This window comes from Calidris pugnax, unplaced genomic scaffold (assembly GCF_001431845.1).
Source record: "Calidris pugnax isolate Ruff unplaced genomic scaffold, ASM143184v1 scaffold63, whole genome shotgun sequence".
NCBI lineage: Eukaryota > Metazoa > Chordata > Aves > Charadriiformes > Scolopacidae > Calidris > Calidris pugnax.
The window spans coordinates 8699675-8725110 of NW_015090852.1; the positions used below are offsets into that span (position 1 = coordinate 8699675).

Consider the following 25436-nt stretch of genomic DNA (forward strand, 5'->3'; position numbering starts at 1 on the left):
AAAGCGTAATTTGCCAGCATAGGTCTCAAGACCTGCCTGTGAAGAGCCTTTGATATGAAGTAGCAATGTAGGTACACTGCACAATGTAGTGTGATGCTGAAGAAGCTGACAAAAGTATTCTGTTGAATTTTTGGAAGGTGCTAGTCTGAGCCCATTTTATACCCAACTTTTAACTTTAATAAAATAAAATTCCCAAATTAAATAGAGTTGTGTATAGGTCCAAATGTATCTTCAACTGAAAACCATTTTGTTCTGTGAACATGTAAGGAACAATTGGCAGAATTAATTAAGAAAACCAGTTAAGGGCTAGCTCTCATAAATATATTTCATTCCCAAAAATGAACTTTAAGATGCTGAAATGTTTGAAGCGTTTCTAAAGTAGAGCAGTTTTGAGCAGAAATACATCAGTGACTTTGTGCGAGCACTTGATATGTGTTTCCTGCAGTGGCTAATTGATACTAGCTGAGTAATTCAGTGCACTATATAATCCAGCTTTTACCAAAATATGTGAATGACTTGAGGGAGGATTTACTGTCTGTGCCCTTGCTGGGGAGTTGAGCAAAAAACTGAATGTAGGTCATTGGTGGGGAGTTTTCCATAATTTCCTATTCAGCCTTCACTGGGGTAAGCTGCTGTTCAAAACTCACAGTGTGGTTAAAAGTGTCAAGCAGAGAGGCTGTTGATTTCGTAGTGACTCAGTACTACATTATGTAGCTTTTTCCTCCCCCAGTGCTAGGTAAAAAGAGAATAATTTTCCTGAGTGGAATAAGGTATAGCAGTAGCTGTAGATCCTCTGGCTGACGTGCCTGAATATATTTTCAGTGTTGCCTGGGGAGATGACTAGGAGGTAACATCACCCAGCACCTTGCAGAACGTTACCCATGAAGATTTGCAAAGTAAAACATGGCATTTGGAAAGGAAACAATACCAAGCTTGTGGCAGCCACTGTCCAAAGAGATAGCTCTACTTGTTGTCTAAATATTATTCCTATTGAAGTCCTGATTAGAGGTTGCAGTTTGCATGTGGTATAATGATGCCATACAATATATTTACGTCTTCAAAAGCTGTCCTTTCAAAAGCAGTGGAAGGAGTGTGACTAAATTTCTTTATATATAAATATGTTTTGGTTTTTTTTTTTATTTTCAAGTTTTCTTTTAAACACTTCCCTTGCTTGCATATGTAAGGAATTGGAAAATTCATAGCTGTTTGAAACAACTGGCCAGCTAGGAATAGCTGTGCATGTTTTTCTTGGGTTCACTTTTTTTGTGTTAAAGATATTTACTTGGCTATTGCGATTTCTGATAATTTTATCTTATCTCTTGGTCACCATAGATTAATTGAAAAGTACAATACCTATGCATCTCTTGAGATTTAAGCACTTGAGTATGTGGCAGTCTCTCTTACAACTTACTCTGTACTAAATATTGTTGAGTGACATATTTCTGGATTTACTTTGAGGCAAAGTTTTAATGTATTTTGATCTAGGGAGAGGGAGGGGTCTCCCTTAGAGCTTTTCAGCTAGCTAAAAAGGTTAAACAACTTGAATACTCTACATAGTGGATGGACAGAGACAGCCTATGTGATCTGTGAGAAATGATCAGAGTGTTGAAAACAAGCTTTGTTACAAGTCTTGAAGTATTAGATCAGAGAAGTTAATGAAAGTTCTCAAACCACTGAATTAAAAATGTCGTCTTACTCTTTTCAAAGTGGTGAGGTCTACATTTTTGTGTATGCTAACTTGAAGGCTGAATGTAGACTAGATATAAGATGGTTTTTCTCAGTTGCATATTTTGTGGCCAAAAAAAGGCTTGTTTAAAGGATGATTGTACCTTAATTAGAAAACAAACAGGTTTTTCCTGGTCAATTTAGTACAAGGTTGCTTTAAATTAGGATAAATATTTTTTATTTATATTAATAATATTAAAGCACTTTAGCATGTGGTTTGTGATTGGAAAAAATGGATTCTAGACCAGGCGTCTGATTTTTAATTAAGTAAAAGTCCCAATACCATCTCACTTTGTACAGACACTTTCCTGATAAAATTAAACAAAATAGAGTATGAATTTTTTTTTTCAGAACATAGGAAAGACAAAGTAGTTTTCCTATATTTATCAAGCATTAGATAATATCATCCAAAACTTAGTGAAAGAGCTGAAATACTAGGAATTTAAGCGTAACATGCCTTTAGTTTTCAACTTTTACAGAGTAATTTACATTTGCATTTTGGTTTTTTGATGGAGATTTGCCACCCACAGATGGGTGGCATAAATTTGGAATCTGTAGGAGCTACAACCAGACTGATTTAAAATCTTACCTTTGTATGTATTATTAATTAGATTAACCATCAGTTCAGCTGTGCTAAGCATTCTGACGCTGGATGAGGAGTTAAATAGGAGTGCATGAGAAAATTTCTATTCAAATTGGAGAAGTTTTAGATATTTCCTTATGTCTGTTTCCCTTGTGGAAGTGAGTAGTCCACCTATGCCTTGAGTAGACTTCTAAACACTAGGAAAAGGTGCTACTTGCAAACTTCACATTAACAAAGCAATAATGATACCAAGTAGCAGTGCATATCTCCCCCATGGTACAAGTTCAGAAGTATGGGGTATGTACAGGAGAAAGTGTTTTTGTGCTTTCACGTTTATAGCTTCACTGGGTTGTCTTAAAATTAGTTGGTTTTGAAGTTATATAGACCTCATTTTACTGGTCTATATTAAAGTGAAAAGGAAGAGAGATGAGGGATGAGAAACAAGAAAGTGGTGAAGTGGTAAAGCCCAGACAACAGACTGCTCTGACCACTCACTCACCGCAGGCTCTGGACTGCAGAGCTGCCAGTTTTCTTCCTCCATGCTTGGCTTTTGGTGCTGGCCTGTGTTCTCCCTTGCTCTATCAAGATTTACACCCAAAGAACATAATCTGTATGATCATTTCTACTTAATTATGCTCTCATCAGATAATGTTTAAACTAATTTTCCCTGGTTAGTTACTGTTTGTTCTTCCTTGCTGCCTTCTTCCTTTGCCTCTCTCATCACTTTGTTTTGCAGTCAGGTGTACGTCCCTCTTCCTACAGTGCTTCTTGAGCCTTTTCCATTTCTGTATTTCAGGTTTGTTTCTGGAGTTTTGTCTCTCTCTTTTTTTTTTTTTTTTTTTTCCAGGAGACTGGTCTTGTTAATCCTGTGGGTATTTAAATACACCTTGAAATTTTTCTGCCTGATAGCTAAATGCTTGCTACATGCAAGAGGAGAACTATAGCTTTATTGGAAATCCTGCAATTCAACTTCTTTTCCTTTTATATGTTTGTTGCAAGTTGAATATGAGGGTCTCTTCTCTCATTTGGTCATGTAAAGAAGAAATTCTCGAGAGTGGTTTTGTTTACTTCCTCTTGCATCTGAATCAGACCATATTTTTATATGTTGAATAGCACACTGAGACCATTCTTCAGTGTTGTCTGGCACCAGCAACCCCCTAGAAAGGAAAAAGAACTCTTAGCACTGATGTTCTGATAAAGTTTTATTTCCTCTGTCTAAACTGAAAAATCCCCAAAACTCTTCAAATGAAACTGCAGCGAAGGAACTTACGATTTCAACACAAATTGGTCAATAAAATTATTTTAAAATTTTAATATTTGCAAGCCATAAAATATGTTTTCATTTATTTGGAATGACTCAAAATGATGTTTTAACTCTAAGCTGTAAATTTTTCTTAGAACCATGTTTCACTCTTAATTTTAAAAAACTTATTATTAAAAAATAGTCAGTTTGATATGCAGTAGAGGGGTGTTTAGAAGAGATCATTCAGGTACTGGTGTCTATAACAAACATCAGTGCATGCATATATGAACTGCTGTGATCTCTCAAGAGGTCAGAAATTTGGACTTACACCAGATGTACTTTTCCTGAGCTTCTCAGAGTTAATCTATCAAATTCTAAGATGCAGTAACCAATTCCTCATTTAAAACTGAATTAGAAAACACTGAATCTGAGAGGAGGGTTTAGCTTTATATTTCTAATTAAATCAGTACTCACAAATGTGACTGTGAAAACTACTACTGGTGTTTGAATACAGAAAACAAGGCTTGTCATAGAAAATAAGGCAATAAAAAGCACGTGAGTGATGGTACTTTTAAGAAGCCTAGGTTGTGAACTCCAGAAGCCTATCAAGATCTTTCCAGAGAAAATGCTATATAGAAATAGGAAGAGACTCTTCTTCCAGTGCACACCTCTGGGTTGAACAGAGAGTGTGGCACAGGGTGGGGAAGTACAGCCTGCTCTAACATATGTTCCTGCTTCTATGGTGCATTTTTGCTTGTGTGTGTTGTTTGCAGAAACAGAGACTCCATGTAGTGCTGGGAGTCTGAGTTGTCTGAGACATATAAAGGAAAAAAGGCATATAAAGGTGGGGGAGGGGAAATCTGAGACATTGTTAATGATGTACTAACTTTTGTGAGTGTAAAACTTTGATTTGAAGTCAGGATGCGAGGCCATTTTGGTGACTTGAGTTAACTTGCATTCTGCCTTTGCATGGAGAAGGCCACAGCTTGGCTGTTCAGTTCCCCAAGTTACGATGGAAAGAAGACACTTTTTTCACTCGCTTTGCTGGTGTGAGTGTGTTCTGCTGCAGCTGCTCCCTCCAGCAACGGCTGCCATTGTCTGTGCTGCACTTATTGCTGTTTTGCCCACTAGGGAGTGTCTGGGAAGTGCTGCGAGGCAGGAGTGCTCAGGAAGGTCTCATCAAGTTTATGTGTGCCACTGTTCGGGGCTAATCCGCTTTCAAATCTCTGCCTAGTTCAGGGGGGACAAAGAGTGCTTAAGGCAGCATTTGCTTGTCCGTGTAGAAGCTAATTTGGATGGTGATGTATTGGTTTGTTTAAGCTGGGCATCTGCGCCTAAAACATGGATACAATTTGATGCTAAAAGACAGGTCTTCAGCTCCTACTGTTGGAGTAGACAGAGTATGTGGAAGTAAGGCACCTAGGAATGTAGTCTGGATGCTCCTGGTTATAGCTAAGAGAAAAGATGTGTCTTAATTAGGAGTGTGAGTAACAGTGAGTATAAGCTTGCTTCTTAGAGATATTCTTCTGGGAGGCATGAAAGATGCCTTACTGCATTGCTCTGTTGGGAAAGAAAATCCAAAATGTTCTTTTCCAAGTGGTTTCCCAGAAATGGGAAGTGAAGATGAATCCAGGTGCTGTTTTAGAGGCAGCTGTTTCCACAAGCATTAGAGAGAAAGTATTGCTTTTGCCAAGTAAAAATAATGTAAGCTCACATAGTTGAGATTTTTTTTTTAATGTCAAGTCATGACAGTATTTTAAAAACTTTTTTGGTCCCCTAATATAATGAAAAATATACTTATTAATACATAGTAGCTAGTAGATAAAGCTACTCAACTAAACTTATTAATATTAGTTCTTGTTCTGCCATTTGTGTGCATATTGAAGCCAATTTGCTCGGACACAGTTCAATTGGTCATTCATGTAGGGATTGTATCAAAGTGACTAGCTTTAAATTGATCCACGTTAGTTCCCTTGACAGACTAAATTCTTAAGGGAAAAATCCCCTTGCTGTGAAGCTTTTCATAGCCAGAGGAGCCTTGAGCTAGCAAGCTTGTCAGAAGCTCTTTTTCCTTGCCTGCTCTGTTGGATGTTAATAAGTTGTGGTAGGCTTTCTGAAGCTGGAGGCAATGTGGTGCATGTTAGTAAGTACATCTGTAATCAAACATCCACAGAAAAATTAAACTTGTACTGCAGTAGCCTGGCCTCTGCTACATATGTATCACTAGATTTTGACCAAGAACCAGACCTTCATCTTAATAGAAAATAAATAGTTAACATTTGTTGTAACGCAGGTCTTAAAAGCTTTTCTCCATAGTCTGCAATACAAGTGATACCAAAAAGCATTGTATAAGAGTGGTTTAAATGGTTGCGTTATTCTTCACCAGCAGTAACTAAAACTTTTCAAAAGTGAAATCTAACTTCAGAGCAAACGCTGTACATGGTACGAAGCTGATCCAAGTAACTCACAAAATCTATGTTGTGTGTTCTGTGCACATTTTAGCTACCTCAGCTACAGCAACAAACTAGCAGTGTTTATATAGCTAATGAAGAAAATTGATACATTGATATTTTCTGTTGCTTTTTTTCTGGAAAACATGAAGTATCTTTTTTGGAAACAAATTACCATTGAGGGAACTGTGACTTTCTTTGTTCTCACTTTATATTTCATTTGCTCTTCAGGTTTGGTTTCGGTTTTCTTATTTTGTTTCCTAGTTTTTGAGATTATGTTTTGTCATCTCCAACCTCTTCAGAAGCTGACAACATTACTTTCCTAAAATGAGATTGCTCTTTTTCCTCCATTGCCTCACCCTCCCTCTTTCAACTTCATTTCTCACATCTTTCTCCTGTTGACATTTTCATCTTTCCCAAAACTTCTCTCTTTCTAAACCCTCCAACTTCACTGAAGTCTGAAGATTACATTTCATACATCTGCCTCAGTTAAGTGCTGCTTTATCTCACTGTTTTTGATGCTGTCTCATCCTTGAAGCTACTATTTTTGGTATGAGTGCAGCAAGGGAGTTTCTGTGCTGTTAGAAATACCTGTGAACAGTAAAATTAGGGCTTGCCAAGTGAAAAGGGAGATATATTGAGGGACACAATTTTAAGAAACGTTGCAGTTAGTGTGGGAGCACTAATGTTTGACAGCTTCTTGGTAATTTTGGCATTGAGGCTATTTCAGTTGTTTTGTTTAGCATTCATCAACTTGCATTTCTTTTAAGAGATCTCTGGTTTAGATTTGAAATTCGAGACAAAAAAAATAGAGAAGGTAGAGGCATAAGTTAGGTTGCTGCTGGACATAGACAACAACTTCAAAACATTTGCTCCCCACCTGTGCTTATAGTGAAGCTTGCGAATTTTGCAGATGACCTGAAGAAAGGTTTAGATATTTGAATATTTTTTTTTTTTTCCCCAGGGCAGCTGACCCATGAAAATTTAACTTTATTTACCACAAGCATTGCCTTTCAACGAGACCATAATACCCATGACAAACTGCTAGAATATCAGTATTACATAAAGTTTATCTTTCAGATTGTATGGTTGGTTGTTTGCAATACATTTGTTTCCCCAGTTTTATCTCCACAAAATTACTTTGTGCTTTGACTGCAAAAGAGGTTTGTGTTTGGTTTTGTCACACCGTATTGGACTGAAGTGCCCAACTCGGTTCATGTGAAGAGCTTCATTGAACTTGTGTGCTACTGATGTTTCTGTCATGAACAGCGAGGGCTGAAGTTGGCCATAGATGAAGTTTCGTAACGTTGTTACCAATCTGGGATGTGTTCAGTCCTGTACTCTTTCACAAATGCTTTTAAATACAATTCCAGACAAAATATTTGGAAATGCCTATAAACCCTATAGAGTAAAAGTGATGTACAGTCCTCTGTACTCTAAGAGTCAGAAGTCACTGCCTCTCTTTTGCTCTGTTCCCTCTGTCATGCCAGCATACTTGTTGGTGTGGCTGAGCTGGGAAACAAGCAGAGAAGCTATCTGCCCTTCAGAATAACATTTTAAGAAATTGATCCCTCACTTTCTCTCTGCGTATTAATTATCTGATGTAATTCATGACATGACCATGCTAACAATTGAGTTAACGCAGCTAAGACAGCAGCAAGCTGAATTGTAAGGCAGAAACAAGTGGATGAAGAGCACAAGGCTGAGGAGAGAAATTTCTGAAGTCAGTGGTGCTCATGAATTAATATTAGACATTACTAAATGGCTAGTGATACATATCTGTGGTATGCACTTATCACAGTATCTATGTCTACAATACATAGTATGATGCCTATCACGTACTTGAAGAACTCAAAATCTACTTTTACATCTCCAGACAAGTGAAAACTGAAGAACAAGTCTATCTGAAGGATGTTTCTTATAAGCCTCTTAACATTATTAGATATATTATAAAGAAATTTGATTCGTCTCTGAAGCTTAAGTCTGGTGCTGCAGTTCTTAGATAAGTTATGGACGTGTTGGCAGCTGTGAGTCTGCAGATATTGATACAACAGAAGAATAAAGCATTCTTCAAAATAGTACTCAAAGCTTTTTATTCCTGTAAGAGAAATGGAGTGCCTGAAACCCCACAGTTGTATTGGAGCCTCCATGAATAAAGCCTCCTCCCCCTCACCATGACAGGAATAGTTAAAGCAAAAGAGCATAGAGTGGCTAAGAAGTACCTCTACTTTATACCTTGAGGGGGGGTGGAAGGACTTGGGACAGAATGGACCAGGGATGTAGAGTTGTTAAGAGATCTGACTCTGTTTTTTAGTAATATGAGCATAACACCTAATATGATGTTATGCCTGGTACAGAGGTGAGGAGTTTTTGATCTTCTGCACTCATGTTCAAATATTTTTTTATTTGTTTTGATTGTATTCAAATAATTCAGTGTTTTATAATGTTAACAGGTGGCTGGCTTGGGAAAAAACCATTGACCTAAATAGGTGTGTGTTTCAGAAAAAAATCAAAATTCAAAAAAGTACTAATTTAAAATGAAGTGTCTTTTTTGTCTATTTACTGTCTTCTAACTGATCTTCTAGATGGTAAGCTCTCTGAGGCCTGGCTGGCCTAATTTTGTCATAGGCAGCATAAGGACAGCATCAGTGTCAGTGCGAAGAAGGATGTGATGTCAGTCAGATGCTGACTAGCATGGAGGTTGTATTTTGTAGGTTATCATCATTTAGTACAAATATATTATAAACATTTAAAAAAAAAAAAAAAAGAGAGGAATCTCACTTTCCCTTAGTTCTGCAGTGGCATTTTAGAAGTGCAGTACTCTCTCTGAGGGGAAAGATATATACATAGATAATGTTACAACCTGCAAGCTCCTGCATGTTCAAGGGAACAAAGCAAGAGAATGATGAAGCAGCAGCAAATAAAATTAGCAAGCTAGTTTCTCTCATTCATTTTGTCATTTTCAGTGTAAGGCTCCAGCTCAAGGTGAATTAGGTCAAATATAATGAGAATGTAAATCTCACTTTGTATTTTCTTTCACTACAGTAGTGTAGTTATGGGTTTTTTTTTAATCTAAATGAACAGATGATTATGGAGAAAACCAAACTACGGCTCTTATCAGGTTTCTACAGTAGAAGTTAATAATATTGCCATTTCCATTGCAGGGTGTTTTCTCAAGTATAATTTTTTGTCCTGTATCAAAGATGATGATTTTAAAAATAAGAATGGAAGACAGTGAGAGTAAAAGTGAGTTATGCTGTACTGTGCACGTTTTTGTAGTCTGCAAAGTGAGTACAGCGGTTTTCCAGTGGACTGATCCCATCCCTTGTCTCTTCTGGTACAAAAGAGAGATCTCTAGGGCATGAAGCTAGAAGATAGCCTTGGGCTTTTCTAAGCCACTGAGAGTGAGTTGGCGGGTAATTGCATCAAAGAGGTCACTTCTCCTTGCCCACTGTAGCAGGGGGATTTTTTTTTTTCTTGCAGAGAATGAGGGGACATACGGTGTGTGTTTACCTCTAATAAATATCCTTATCTTCAGTGACTGTGTATGTGTTAAATTAATTTCATGGTTCAAGTGTGACTTGGTACCATTCAGCAAAGCCACACTGTAGTTGAATTTATAGTCAATGGTTAAAGTAAATTCAGAAAAGGGGGAGGTGTGGTAGTGACTGGTTCACTCAAACAGGAAGAGAAAGATCTTTCTCTGGTTTTAGAAGAGAGGAAGAAAGGCTCCTTTGCACAGTCTCCTCCAAATATCCTTCTTGCTAATATAAAAATTGACAAGGTATAAGTTTAAATATTTAAGTTAAATAATGCAGTGGGAGTGAAGAAACCACTTAAACTCCAGGATGAGTACCTAAAATGATATTTGAGGTGTAATCAATAATGATACGAAAGCACTTGTTTCCTTCTAAAACATTTGTATGCTAATTTTAAACATCTAAGGTCAAGAACATCCAAAATGTATACATAGTGCACAGGCTGGTAGTTGCTGTTCAGTGAATTTTCTTGTTCTTTTCCAACGTGTAAAAATAGTCTTTTGAAGTCTGTTAAAGGACAATGGCAAAAGAAATGTAACTTTCCAAAACACACACCATTGATTTGTCCATTCCTATTAAAAAAAAAATAAGATGCGTTGTGCTTAAAGTTTGAACACCTTTGATAGTCTCACTGTTAGGCCATTAGGCTTTTAAAATGGATGCTTACATTTAGGGAAAAAATCAAGATTATGTTAAAATGTGCTATTTAAAATGCAAGAAAAAAAGCGCTATTTTGTCCTTGACTATTTTGTGTTAAGACCCATATAAAATATGGTAAAAAATTGTGGTATCATTAATAAGAGTGCTTACAAAGCATAGAAAGTAAGCGCTTGATCAAAGTTTAATACAGTTTGAAGATGACGTTTGTAAGTATAAGTTTTCCTTCTAAAGTTTATTAGGAAAGGAACTGGAATGATTTAACAGCAGCTAGGTTTTGTGGTAGTGATCTAAGTTTATGCTTTTATATTTCTTTGCCCTTCGTGCAAAACCTGTAAGGTAATAATGCACCAGAAAGGAAAAAATCGTATTTTAATCTCCTTCTTTCACAAGGATAGCATGCTTGAAGGCAGTCTGCACTAATGCTATTAGCTGCAGTGTGCAAGTGTGCTAGTCAGCAGTGCCTGAAGTAAGGTTGTCATTCTTTAAGCAACAGCTTAAAAAAACCAAAAACCCAAAGCAAACCCAAACCTAACCCCTCTGAAGGCATGGTGAGGGCTGGGACGTATTCATAGAACCAAAACCACAAGTTACAGACAGGAAGCAGCTGCTAAAACTCCCTCCCCCCATGATTCCTTTGGTGAGTGTCTCAGCCTTTTGGACAAAATGAACCAAGAGATGAACAGGACTGTGCCACTTGTGCAATTTGGAATTTCTCAGTTCCTGATAAGAGCAGAACTGTCTAGGGAAGCTTTCATGCTTTCAGACTAGCCCCACTACTGACCTGAAGTATGAAAAAATGGGTTTTTAAGCCAAACTTTTGTATAATGTGTATACATTTCTGACTATAATTGGATACTGATTATGAAAAACATGCTATTATAGTCCAAATAATATGGTATTGAGTCTTATGGGTTCCTGGACAGCATTCAGTTTTGTCCCTCTCTTCTATTTTTGCATAAGTAATGTTTATGAGTTGTGTGTGCAGTCCCACATAGTTACATCTGCCTGTCCCACTGTTCCAGTTCAGGAGTTTGTGTGATCAGCCCTATTGCTCCCTATAAAAGGAAGGAAATGTTAGAAATGTTCAGTGTGTGAAAAGGGGGAAGGAGGAGTTTGGTTAGGGAGGGGTCCAACCTGCCCTTTGCTATTGTTGGAAACTGCAGTTATGCTTTTATTTTAACTACTGTTCTAGAGAAAAATGCTGTGGATACTTTATATCTGTAATCTAAACATATGACATCAAGTGTTGCTTGGTATAATTTAGAGATGTGAAAAGAAAACATCAGCAGAACTCTCTAGTTTTGGATATTTCAATGTCAGATGTTTTATTTTTTCTGAAAGGGGAAAATATACCCAGCCTTAACCCATCCTTTTGGACATCAGATCATCTGTGCTCCTATATCATCCAGAGTGTTGTGTGTTTTTTTTTTTGTTTTTTTTTTTTTTTTTAAATTTATGTTCCTCTGTGTCGCTGGCTCTGCTTGCCTTCCTGGTGCCAAACTGCCCTTCTCCCAACCTCCTCTCTCCTTACAAGGCTTTGGAGGAAATCTTGCAGCTTTTATAGTTGTTGATTCCCCAGGGCTTTTGGAGTCCCAGCAGTTTGCATCTCTCTAGTTAGCTTATCTACAAACAGAAAGAGGCAACACCCAGGAGGTTTTTTGTCTCCGATGTTTTTTTTTTTTTTTTTTTTTTTTTAAGTCTGGAGAAGGACTTTCCTGCCACTTTATTGGTGAAGACACTGTGGAGACAGTGGAGAAAATGGATGCAAGATGAGACTTCCCTTGGGCAATCAGTGCATGGTAGCCCCTGCCCAGGAAGGAAGGAACAGAGATTTGCCTGGAGCCAGCCAGGCTTCCCCCCAGCAGCTCAGCACCACCTCTCAGGTCTTCTCTGGCAGCCGGGAGCTGGGGCTCTGTGCTCAGAGGAAAGGTGCATGACTGCCAAAACCGGCTCTTACAGCAGTCACCTTGCCCTTGCTGCCTCTGCATAAAAACATTTGGCACCTGGTTTCAAACTGTTTTTCAGAGTTGCTGGCAGGCTTCTGTCAGGCACAAAAAAAACTTGGCTCGGGGTTGTGAATTTCCCTGCCATGGTTCCCTGGGACAGTTGGGTTATTTTCCTTACCTGCTGCAGTACTAAGCTTTGATGCGAAAGAAGGATGGAGTAGTCCTCAGATGTATTTCCTGAGGATGTAGTTCAGTGGAAATGGAAGAATGGGCATGGATGACAAGAGATGCCAGAACTGGGGTAGCTGAAGATGACATCAATGAGGAAAAAAGCAGCATCCCACAGCTGGTGATTACTCCCTTGGAAAGTAAATTTATGACTTTCCTTTGGATTGCAGCTGTCAGTGCTCTACACCTAAAGCTTGGATTTCATTAGTTGAATGACATGAAAATCAGTATTCAGCTATGTGTAAAGCTTTGTGTAATCAAAACCAGGCTATTACATTTCTACCTTGCTGGAGGTCTACAGACTTTTGTGTTCATAAGGAAACATTGATGTGGGTGCCAAGGCTATAAATTGTCTTTCACATGTTTGTGTCTGTATGATTTTGACACTTAAATGTATGTCATAGCAGTATTTAGTAGAGAAATATATGTATAGCTGGTATTTGAAATTTGTTTTTAAGGGCCAGTTAGAGGTGCCATTATGTGAAATGAAGGGTTTGCTTTTAGGCCATCTCTCTCTCTTTCTCTTCCCCCCCCCCCCCCCTTTTTTTTTTCCTTTTTTGAAGAGCCCTTATCCTTTCTCCTTCCCTAGAGGCTTGTGGTTTGATTAAAACTAACCTGAACCAACACAGAGTACTAACACAATACCAGAACAAGGCAGATGGAGAGAAAATGTTCAATTTAACTTATGAACACCCTTTACTTGGAATAATATGCTCATTAGATCAGCAGCTGTGTAATCTCCCTGGAGCTGTCTAGCTACGTGTCCTTTTTTGCATCAGCCAAGTTAAATGTAAATGTAACAGTTCCTTAGTGGTCTTTTGGTTCAAAAGCTAATGATGGATTGCAGTAAAATATTAAGATATGTTTACCCCTCCCCCTCTTCTGTACCAAATGAAGTACTATCCACAGTTGTCTAGGGCCTGGTAAACTGCAAAGTAGCAGATAATAAAACCTTTTCTTGATATGAGTCATTTGAGAATATATTTATGTATAGCAATTTCATCTTATCTTTGAATAACAGGGATGTAAAATGATGATTCCTCTTCCACGCCCTCCCCCCCGCCCTTTTTTAATTGCTTTCTTTGCCAATTGAAATTTGAGTGTCCTTGAGACAGGCTTTTGAATGAATTGATTCTTGAATTACAACTGTAAATTATACTGCAAAAGTGAAGGATGCTAAGATTTTGTCAAGCATGGACAGAAAAGCATCCTTAGTCCTGAATAATAAAATACAGGTATGCTCGCTTCTCTGAGAAGGCAAATTGCAGCTCTGGTAGTTTCCTCTGAGATGGTTGTACCTAAACCAGTCTTATGAAGTCATCAGACTCACATTGTGCATAGACCTTAGCTTGAGAGTAGTTACAACTACATATGAAACAGTTATTATTTTTATATAATGTTTACACTGCTATTATGTACCTGAAAGTCAACCACTTAAACAGAACTATTTCCAAGTCAGTTGATAAGGGGACATGTTAGTTAGACATGTAATTAGAGATCTAAAGTTCACTTGAACATAAGAGTTCTCGAGGTGACTGTTCCAGCTTAGAGAGTGGAATGGAGATAGACCATAGCTAAGGAGCTTGTCAACCCTCAGAAGGATTAATTTTCCTTTATAATCGAAGATTCCCCCTCCCCCCTCCCCCCCCCCTCAAAATATGACAAAGTTAAATAAGACCTGTTTGGGAAGAAACCCATGTGCATGTATCTAAAAGTAGCATATAAAAAAGTAGGTTGGTATTGGAAATATTTTTCATTGGGAAATAACTGTTTTATGTTATGTTAATCTGTTTGCATTTATCTGCTAAATAAGTTCACTTCAAGGGAAGGGAGTAAAGCTAAGTTTTCAACAAAATACAACACTCAAATACTAAGCTAGATGCCTAGATTTTGAAAAAAAGAAAAGACTTGTTACATAATACGGTAATAAATTCTTGGTGACTTTTTCTGTGTTTTAGGAAAAACATTCTGGTTTAACTATATATGTGGAAACAACTGCTTTGAAGATGTAACTGACAACTGGATCTTTCTAGGTTTTATTAGCATAAATGATGACACTGTTGCCATCAATGTTTGTTGATGACTTCATGTTTTCAGTTTAGGTAAACATCAGAAATATAAATACGGGTCTAGTCCTGACAGCAGCTGTCAATAGCAAGGAAATGTTGCTTGTTTGATGAAGCAGCGAATTGCAAAATTATTTACTTCTGTTTCTTCTAAAAGTGGAAAAATACTTTCAAACCATACGTTGTTCTTGAACTGCATGGGTTATAAGTTCTTTTTTAAGAAAGAATAAAAAAAAAATGACCCCCACCAAAATACTTAATAAGACACATTTTAAACTCGGACACACCAGCGCTATGGAAGGAAGTGAAATAGTCCCTCTAGCGTCCTGCTGCCGTAAGTGTGCTTAGGGAGATCTGATGTGATTTACTGAAGAGTATGGCTGCAGGAAATTACAAAATAACATTTCAGCAAGGAATATGAAAGTGCTTACATGAACTGGAGAGTCTGACCTACAACAGTTAAGTCAAGTGAAACAATAAGTATTAAACCAAAAAAAAAAAAATCTGCTTTAAGAGTAATGAATGAAGTAAAAAGTTAATGTGCAGTGTGAGACTGTTGCTCTTGCCAGCTGTGCCGTTAACGTGAATGAGGAGCAGAGCCACTTGCTGGGGTGTGGGCTGAGGAACACTTCCTCTTGCAGGGCCATAGATTTGAATTTCATGACATATTTTGCATAAGCTGGCTATATACTGAAAAACAAACTTGGATGTTCACATCTTCTTGAAGCGAGCGTGGCTTTGATGTGACTTCTAAAGACTTGCTTAACCTCTGTCTGACAGCATTAGTCTGTGCGAAGGAGCTGTATTGAGGCGGGTGCAGGTGGGGCTCCCTTTTATGCCTGAAAGTCTCTTGCTGACATCTCCCAATTTCAGGTTCACTGCAGGAGAGTTATTGAGTTTTCCAGTATGAAGAGATGTAGTTGTTACAGGATGTTTTGCAATATAAATGTTTCTTTTTTCATGTGTCTTTGTTGGCCAGAACATAAATACAAATCTTCACTCAGTATCTAGTTTTTGCTGCCTGTTCCTGGTAATAGTGTGTGTGCAAAGGCCCTGCAGTCCTTTGAATGTTTGTTTGTTGCGGACCAGAGCCACCCATGGAAGCCCTGTTGTTCTGGACTTTGTACAAGCAAGGAGTGCTACTTCTGCACTTAAGCTAAGATCCACTTTAGCCTCGTTCAAAGGTACAGGAGGATCTGTCTGAGTCCTTGTTGTGGAAGAGAAATGGGCAATCATTTAGGGTTAAACGGGTAAAACAGATTAAAACTTTACTGAAAGGATGAGAGCAAGGCAAAAAAAGCACATGAAAAGCATTAAATTGAATGTTATGGGCTTTCATGTGTATGGTAGGCTGTAATTTTGGATTTCAGAATTGCACTATATTATAGCTTCCCTCACATCAACTGTATAGGGCTTCAAACTGGCACTGTTCTGAAAAACTCCCAAGTCTGTCTTTGTCAGTTGTTGGAAATCAGACATTTTGCTGGGTTTAGTTTGATTGTTTTGATGAACATCTATTGAAACTGATTATTTTTCTGACAACTCAGCCCATACAGATTGTGCTTTAATAGGAGCCATCAATGGGCAAGCATTACCTTTATTTTGTGGAAGTTATGCCTGTTTTCACTTACCTATTTTAATCTTAAATACACACTGGGGTGGTTGATGGTATTAAGTTCTTAATTGTTTTGTTTTGAAATAGAAGAATAGGGATCTCTGCCCATTACTTTTTTCCCTTTTGTGGTGCCAGTGTGGCCATGCTTTATCACATGCTTCTGGAGAATGCGGTATTTCTCTGAGATGCTGACAGCTATTGTGATTATTACCATTTTCTTCTTAGTGGATTATCTAGTGATCAGTTTTGGATAGAATTCTGCCCGTTGGAGTCCTAGCATGTTAGTTTGCGCTTCCCTGCAGTGGCAGACCTTTTCCGTTCTAAGAGCAGTGAAAATTATTAATTGTCTTCTGTTGTCTCTAGTCATATAGTTCCTTTCTCTTTCCTTTCCTATGTGTGCATGTTCTCATGAAGGCTTTTCTGGCTTCCTCAGTGTGGTGGTTGTCACCCCTTCTCGTCCCCCATTTTTCTTCTTTTTTTCTTCTTTTTTTCTTCTTTTTTTCTTCTTTTTTTCTTCTTTTTTTCTTCTTTTTTTCTTCTTTTTTTCTTCTTTTTTTCTTCTTTTTTTCTTCTTTTTTTCTTCTTTTTTTCTTCTTTTTTTCTTCTTTTTTTCTTCTTTTTTTCTTCTTTTTTTCTTCTTTTTTTCTTCTTTTTTTCTTCTTTTTTTCTTCTTTTTTTCTTCTTTTTTTCTTCTTTTTTTCTTCTTTTTTTCTTCTTTTTTTCTTCTTTTTTTCTTCTTTTTTTCTTCTTTTTTTCTTCTTTTTTTCTTCTTTTTTTCTTCTTTTTTTCTTCTTTTTTTCTTCTTTTTTTCTTCTTTTTTTCTTCTTTTTTTCTTCTTTTTTTCTTCTTTTTTTCTTCTTTTTTTCTTCTTTTTTTCTTCTTTTTTTCTTCTTTTTTTCTTCTTTTTTTCTTCTTTTTTTCTTCTTTTTTTCTTCTTTTAATGATGGTTTCACATCAGTTCCTGAAAAAGTTTTTCTATTCCTCTTAATTTATAAGCCTTGCTTTTCTTTGTGTATATATTGATATCTGTAAAATGTAATTTGGTGGTACATTTTGGGAATAACATTTTTTAGTTATCTTCATAAAATTCAGTATTTTGTTTTGTACAGATCTTTTTTGTGTTATCTTGAAGCAACCATAATTAGATGTGAAGAGTAAGCCATACTTCTACTGGGTTTGATTATGCTAGATAAGTGAGAATTCCTCTAAGGAAAAGAGTTTGCGTGGGTGGAATAGTTTGCAAAAGATTCTGTGTGCTGGGAAATAACACGTTGAAACAAGAAAAGGATATTTAGTTCACCAGACTTGCCCCCCTCTGTTTTGATAATCATTAAACCTGTTTTCCTGTGATTTTGCTAATCAATGTTCACCCATCTGTCAGGACAGATCATTTTGCCAGCTGTTGAATTTTCGGTTAACTTTCCATAGTGTCTTGTTTCATGCAGCTTAGCAGTCTCTGCAGTCCTGCACTGGGATTCTTGCAGGTGTGCAGAGGCAGGTTCTTGTCTGGTACAGAAACCAGAATTCCCCTGCAACAACAAGACTTTACAAAGAGGTCTTTTTTCCTTTTTGACCTCCTGACTAATGTGACATAGTTTTAAATTAACTTCAATCAACTTTTATTCACAACTTCCAAAACTTATTCTAGGCTGTATTGTAGTTCTACTCATAGGGGTATTAGTATGCCAGCACATTTGATTATGTTCATAGCATATTGATTTGTTTTTATTTGACTTTCCTGTAAGGCAAACCAGATTTTCTGTGACATGAATTTTCACAGCAGCTTAAATTAACCCTAAATGTTCCTTTCACAGAAATAGTATGACTTAGTTGATTCTGAATGTTACTGATCTGTGTATGAGACCTGATTCACTTTGGAGGCTTTGTAACTTCAGTCTAAGCTCTGTGGTTGGTGATTATTTTCTGTGGTTTTTACTTTGTCATTCTCCTGTATAAACACGTCGTTGTCCTTCCTTTTGAGACATGTACTTTTAACTCTGTGTTTTATGGTGAGGATAGTCTTGTAATTAGAACTTCAAAAAAACCTAATTTTATTTGTAGAGTTTATTCCCAAATGCCCATGGAACTTAGAATTGTTATACTGAATTTTTATACTACCAATAAAAACCTTCTTTGGAGATTTCACTTCAGCCTCATAAGGATTTTTAATTGTAAAGACCCAACTTGAAACTTCTGGGAAGTTCAGGGGAACCTTGTTATTGGAAGTATGGAATTTCAGATAAAGTATCATTTTGGCTCTTTTTCTCTCTCTAGCAAATAAGACATGCCAACCTGACAGTGCTCAAAATAAGAGAAAATATTTGTGACAGAGAGGCCAAGCGAGGCAGAGTACAAGTTGATCTTGTATCATTACAGCTGACAGCAAAATAACTCCATGTACTTGAGACTATATGTACACGCATTCTATCCTTCTGAATGTTTTCCCTCTCTTATTGTATAACCGTGAGCGCTTACAGGAGGTATTTTCTTAGTATGAGATCTTTCAGACTGCTGCCATCTTGTAAAAATAAACAAAGCTTATGGGGTCCAATGTGCAGCTTCTTTACGTGTTTGGCTGAGAAGAGATTACCTTTGCTTTGCAAGCCAGTCCTGAAGAGGTGGCTTTCTGCTGATTTGGCATTTGGCTCCCTCTTCTGGCCAGTGCTTGGAAAAGCTCAAATTAATACTCAGATTTTCTGTCTGGAGCTACAATAGGGAAAAAAAAAATCTTCAGAGCAGTCTGTAAGATAAAATTTGATTACAATTGATTACAATTGCATTCAAGCCCAATTGCAAATTAAATGTATAATTTGTGACATATATGACCTAGTTTTAAATCCACTTAAATTGGCTTGTGCTGAAACTTGTAAATAAAGAGATTTATCTTTTCCTGTCTTTGTGAGCCCATCACATTCCCCTGTGCAAAAGCACTGAAGACCAGCTGTGGAAGTTCAGTATTTGGCACAGCCAGATTCTGTTTATATCATTTTATGCAAAATGGTGTTACTGGTAGTTAAAAAATAGAGAACAAAATGTTTTATTGCTTCTGTTCTACAACTAATCATGGTTTGTTTCCTTTTTCCCCAGGTGATAGAAACACTTTCAAAACTTTCTCGCACTCCTATTGCATTAGGCACAGGAATAAGGTATGTTATTGCCCTACTGAATGGTGGGAATAATGCCTCTTGCATGATACTCTTTGGAAAAGTGTTAGAGGTGGTATAGGCAACGTCTCCCAGTATGAACTTCCCTGGTTGTAAACCAAGTTGCCCAGTGGACAGCTAACCAAGGCCCTGGACCTCTGAGGAGCTCCGAAGGGTATTTCTACCTCTGGTTACCCTTACTGAAGTGTCTGAACTACATTTTGAAAATCATCATTCTATGATTTTCACCTTGCGTGAAAAAATGTGCAGTTAGTATTACAGAACCTGTGTGATAGTTGTGGCACATAAATTGTCAGGCTGATGCAGTGCTGATCTATGTAAAGACAAATTGGTTTTCTCTTCTTTCTCCCTTCTAAAAATCAGCAAAACTGCTGAGTTTGTGAGATTCTCATTTTCAAAAAGAAACCAAAAAGCCCCAACCAGATCTCAATTCATGAACTATAATTGTGGTCTGTGAGAGAAGGCGAAAAACTTCGTGCTTTGGTGTTCTCTTATCTTTCTGAATGGTTTGATTCAGTGGACTTATATATGAATGAATGATGTTTTTAAAACACAGACGAAATTCTGTAGCCAATCCTGTAATCCATGTCCTGTGTTAAAAAGAGTAGTTAATATTCTCAGTTGAAAAACTGACAATGGTGTAGCGATTTATAACAACCCCATCTAGTAGGGGCTTTTATTATAGTAAGTATGAATTCATATATGCAAGTCTAAATACATGTATACTGTTCTTCAGAGAAAGAGGGAAATGTACGAACATGCTAATGTACAGTAAGCTTTGTGAGAATTTTAAAACCAAACAAAACCCCACTATGTGACAAGACTAGTGCTGTCTGTAATTTGTTATTTTTCTTTCTATAGGCCCTTCCCTACAGAAGAAAGTGTTGATGATGAAGATGTTTACAAAGGTCTTCCTGATTTAATAGAGTATGTTTTAAATCTTTAGTTAAATTAAAGATTTTGGCTTTCAGTTGCATGCTATTATTTATGATGTTATAGAACACATAGATTTAATAAGAATGGGATATTTATTTGATTTAAAAGGAATTTGTTAGCCATTACCCTGACCAAGAAGAATTAATTATGAAAGCTTACCTGAATGATTGTAATACATTTATATATGTAAGGAAACATGTTTTCTAGAGGGCAATGGTAGCACAGTAAATAATGAATGTGGTTTAAATTTTCTGTCTGTAATATGAGAATGCTTTAGTAGAATTACAGTGTCAGTTATAAGGGACCCAAGGAAATGGTGGTGAACTTGCAGAGAAAATGTGTGTTTGGATCATAATTCAAGTGGATTCTTTCCCCAAAGGTCAATGAAATTCTTTGTGTGAGTGTATTTACCACTGGGTAAGTGTTTGCAGGATTATTATTTCCAATTTTCACATTGGCTTTGAGGTACAAGTAAAATAGACACAAGCATGCTATAGAGTATTGAATGGTAGACTGCTGCTTTATTTTGCAGACTGGTAAGACAAATACATCTTGGCATTAAAAATTGTCAAGAACAACTACTCTTGTAACCTACGGCTAGGATTTCTCAAGATCCATTAGGAATCATGTTGAACAAGAGCTAGGATTGGAACTCACTGTCCCAAAGCTCAAAGTTCACCAGAGTTCACCTCACTAGTGCTCATCTGGCTCTATCTTGGCTCTGGCCGTGTTGTATGTCACTTACAGCAGTGTGGTGAAGTAGCTGCTGTTCACACAGTGGATTTGTTTCTTTACTGCCTATAAAGAAGGGAAACCCCACCGCAGTTGACATCCCTCAATTTATCACCATCACTGCAACGCCCATCTTTGTCTCCTGCAGCTGCCTGGCTGTCACATAGGTAGCTGTTTTTCACCCTCTGTAGCTCAATGTGCAGAAGGTAGGAGTTGCAGACTCTGAGACCCAAGTGGGCTAGAGGTGTTGTCCTTATCTCTTAGATGTGGTGGTGTTAGCACTGTTTGAAAAGAATATTTCTAACAGTTCTTCAATAGGTGTACAAATTCAGTACTGGGAGACAGTCTTCATTTAAAAAAAAAAGTTAACAATTAATACAAAAGAAATAGAGATTCATAGCTCTTCTTTAGCATCAGATTACAAATATTACTCACTGAAATTTGATAGTTACATACTGTCTCAATTGTGGAGCAATTAAAGTACTGTCTTCATAAGAAACCAAAATGCCAGTGAATGATGCCAATGGCTCACATTTTTTTGTTTCTCTCAATTAGTAAGTGTATTTGACTGAAATTAATTCAATTATCCCTGAATAAATGATGTCTAAAGAATTTAGAATGAATTTAAGGCTTTCTGTTGGAAAGAGCTGTAGTAGTTAAATGTTTTGATCCTTACTCTGCTTTTTGCCAACTTTTGTTCCCTGGAGTATAGGTGGTAAAATGGAGTGTGTCTGCTGCATCTGACACAGCTGCTGGTGTTTAACGTGAAATGCTAGCACACGGTCCTCACTGGTGCAAGCTGAAATGTTAGACTAACCTGGATCACATGAGCTTTCCTGGGGCGTGGTATCTGTTGGAAAGGAAGGAATGTCAGCAATTTCTGTCTTCTGTTGAATCCTCCAAATACATTTTTTTTTTTTTTTTTAATCATTCCATCTATTGAAACTTCGAACTCTTGCTGACTTTATCCTTCTGATGTCGATCATTCCATCTATTGAAACTTTGAACTCTTGCTGACTTTATCCTTCTGATGTCGTCAATTTAAAAAAAACAACACCCAAACACCGAAGCCAAACCAACCAAATAAATAAAACATATTGAATGAGAAATAAAAAAATCACTTGATATCTCTATATAGTTCTGACTACAGACATAGTGATTTTGTTTGGCATTTCCAAGTAGTCCATGTGGCAGCTGTGTTGGTAGCAATTCTCATTTATTTTGATTTCTTTGAAATCATTCGTGTCTGCCAGCAGAACTTCTGATTTCCTCTTCTTAAGTACTGATGATCCACTTACAGAAATGGTTGTCCTTCCTAGTTCTAGTGGACTGATCCTCAACCATTTTTTTTTTTTTTTTCACTTTGAAAGATTTCAGTATTGTCTTCCAACAGTAAAAATCTCAAAATTATCAGTATAGCTGATCGAGTCTCTGTATTATTATGACTGGACTATTTTCATTATCTTTTAGAGTTCTTTTGTAGAAATATCCTAAGAAATGTGGGTGAAAGATATTATGGGCTTAATACAGTCCTAGTGCAAGCTAGGCAAAACTCCAGCAGGACTGGCTCCAATGAAGCTGAATTAGCTGAGTGGAGAGTTGAGCATGTTGAGCATTGACTTTATGCTGAAGTATTTCTGCAGGCTGAGTTATAGGAGAACACTTCCTGTGCATATTTTTTTTTGTTGTTGTTGAACTGTCTGATTTTCAGTTTGAAAGGTTGCTTTTTTCATTTTTGCGTAGCTGAAGGTTGCCACGAGGTGATCAAGATACTGGCTAACGGTGTGGATGTACAGTCTCTCAGTTGCTGGCTCTTCAGTCTCACTATTTTACCCCAGATAATCCTTCCTTTAGGCAGGAAGGAGACCTGTATCAGTCAGTAAGCTCCTCTTCTCTGAATGTGGTGGGAAAAGGAATAAAGGGAGCAGCTGGACAGTACCTTGTGACAAAACTGTCCTGACAAGCTGCTTTCGGGGCCTGGTTTAGTTCCTGTCTTAGGTGTTGTGTTGATTTTGTACAATTGTATTTTTAAATGCATTGAGGAAAGAAGATTAATGGACTTAATTTCCTTTAATTAGATAGTTCTATTAATATGTTTGTTTACTGCAGAAATCTGTTCCTATGAGGAGTGGTCCCTTGCAGAGGTGGTGGTAATTTACCTATGTTCCACAGCTTTTTTTTTTAATTGTCTCTTCCTTTCAGTGAAACTGGTGTTGATGAAGATGAGGATTTGTATGATTGCGTCTACGGAGAAGATGAAGGTGGGGAGGTTTATGAAGACCTAATGAAAGATGAAGCAGCACAGCAACCTGTATGTTTTCCAATTCCTAGCTTTTTTTGAACAATAGTAGTTATGTTTTTGGAAGTTATAAAGAGATTGTGAATATAAAGAAATTTGTGAAATTATCTCTTTATAGCTAGTTGTACTGAAACTTCACTCACGCTCAGTTGCATCTAGAGCTGTCACGTGCAGTGCATTGTCTCCAGTGTAAGACTTTGTGGGCTGTTTTGGCAAATGGTTGAATGTTAATGTCATGATTTAACCCCAGCTGTCAGCTTAGGACCATGCAGCTGTTTGTGCAGTTCTCCACCTTCCCCCAGAGGGCAGGGAGAAGAGGGAGAAAAGGAGGGGAAAGGGAAAGGAAAAAAGACTCGTGGGTTGAGATGAAGGCAGAACAATAACAGAAAAGGAAAAATAACAATAATAATACAGACACAAGTCACTGTCACCACCCAGTAAATGGTTGAATTGGCACTGTCTTGAGCAGGGATCGTGAGTACTGCCCTTCCCCAACCCTCTTCCCCCATTTATATACTGAGCATGACACCTATGGTACAGAATATTCCATTGGCTGTTCCATAAGCTTCTATGGGAAAACTGAAAAAAGTTCTTGAAAAATATAAACGTCACCTGGCAACAACTAAAACAATATGCATCATTAACATTCCTTTCATACTAAATCTGAAACACAGCAACCACTAGAAAAAAAAAATTAAACTCTATCCCAGCTGAAGCCAGGACAGTTAACTATGGTAATTTTTTGAAAGAAATGTAACTTTTAAATGAAATACAATAATTACTTATTTGTTTAAGTTTGCCAGTTATGAATAATAAGAGTTACAGGCTATTTTAAGAGCAATTAAAATAATTGCTTGCTTCAAAGTGTTTTATTTCTTCAAAGTGCTCTTAGTCTTGAGAAGACTTAAGGGGGGGATCTTGAGTGTAATAAGTTCGACCTAAATATGAGGAGAAACCTCTTTACTGTGAGAGTGGTAGAGCACTGGAACAAGCTGCCCAGGGAGGTGGTGGATCTGACCCCATGTGATTCTATGACTCTGTTTCCAAATTTAAGTTATAGTACTGTGAAACGCTGTGGTTTCAACCATAATTTGGATAACTAATCTTACAGGGACAACTGATAATTGTCTCATACCAATGAAGCTCCTGCTCATTCAATCACATAGTTTTTATTGATTATTAGGTTGGTCTTACTGAGAACGGTGTAAGTAGTTTATTTACTTTGTCAAATAAAGGTACTGTGTTCAGTTTCCAAACTGTCTTGAAGAAAAATCTAAACTTGGGCAACAAAATTTACCTGCTAAATGTGAGAAACCCTAATGTACTTGTCTGCCCTTCCTCAGAGCTGTGCTTTGAGCTGGAAAATGTTAGTCTGTGGCCATGACAGGATATTTTTTTAGGACAGTTGTTTTCTTCCTCTGTATGGACATGAAGCTATGTTATGCTTCCTGTTGTCTTAAATTGGAAACTTGCCTCTATTTTTCCATATTGCTTTTTAGTAATACATTGTCATGGTTTAACCCCAGCTCGCAACTAAAACTCTGCAGTCTCTCGCTCACCCTCCCTTTCCCCCGAGAAGAGTAGAGAGAAAAGGAGGGGAAAGGGGAAAAAAAACCCTTGTGGGCTGTGATAAAGACAGTTTAATAGAACAATAACAGAAAATAATAATAATAATGATAACAGTAGCAGTAGTAGTCGTAAAAGAATATCCAAGACACAAGTCACTCTCACTGCCTGGTTAATTGATTGCCCAGCTTGACGCGAGCAGAAATCACAGATTCTCCTCCCTGGCCTTGCCCAGCTTGACGTGAGCAGAAATCACAGATTCTCCTCCCTGGCCAGCCCCGATTTATATATTGAGCATGTCCTCTATGGTATGGAGTATTCCATTGGTTATTCTATTGTTCTGTCTACACTACTTCCCATCTTCTATGGGAAGCTGAAAAAAGCCCTTCACTAGTATAAACATCACTTAACAACTGAATCAATATGCATTATTGACATTACCTTCATATCAAATCTGAAAACACAGCAACCACTAGAATGAAAATTAAATTTTATCTCAGCTTAAACCAGCACATATAGTAACATGAAGCAGCGATTTTATCTCAGCTGAAACCAGCACATATAGTAACATGAAGCAGCGAGAAAATTTTAAATCTTTTGTGGTGTATCTTTTCAATACAAGTATAGGAGATTGCTGATGTGATTTGTGTTCTCTGATTTTATGGTGATTCTCCAAAGTTACCA

The 25436-nt window shown here is 37.3% G+C and overlaps 1 protein-coding gene across 1 annotated transcript in view; it reads left to right on the forward strand.

Moving 5' to 3' along the window:
- The window catches only part of VAV3 (vav guanine nucleotide exchange factor 3), a 168790-nt gene that overhangs the window by 41190 nt on the left and 102164 nt on the right, over positions 1–25436 (forward strand). The window contains exons 5-7 of the mRNA XM_014943349.1: positions 19143–19201; positions 20081–20146; positions 23090–23198. Coding sequence (XP_014798835.1) covers positions 19143–19201; positions 20081–20146; positions 23090–23198 — 234 coding nt within the window. The remainder of the gene's footprint in view (positions 1–19142; positions 19202–20080; positions 20147–23089; positions 23199–25436) is intronic.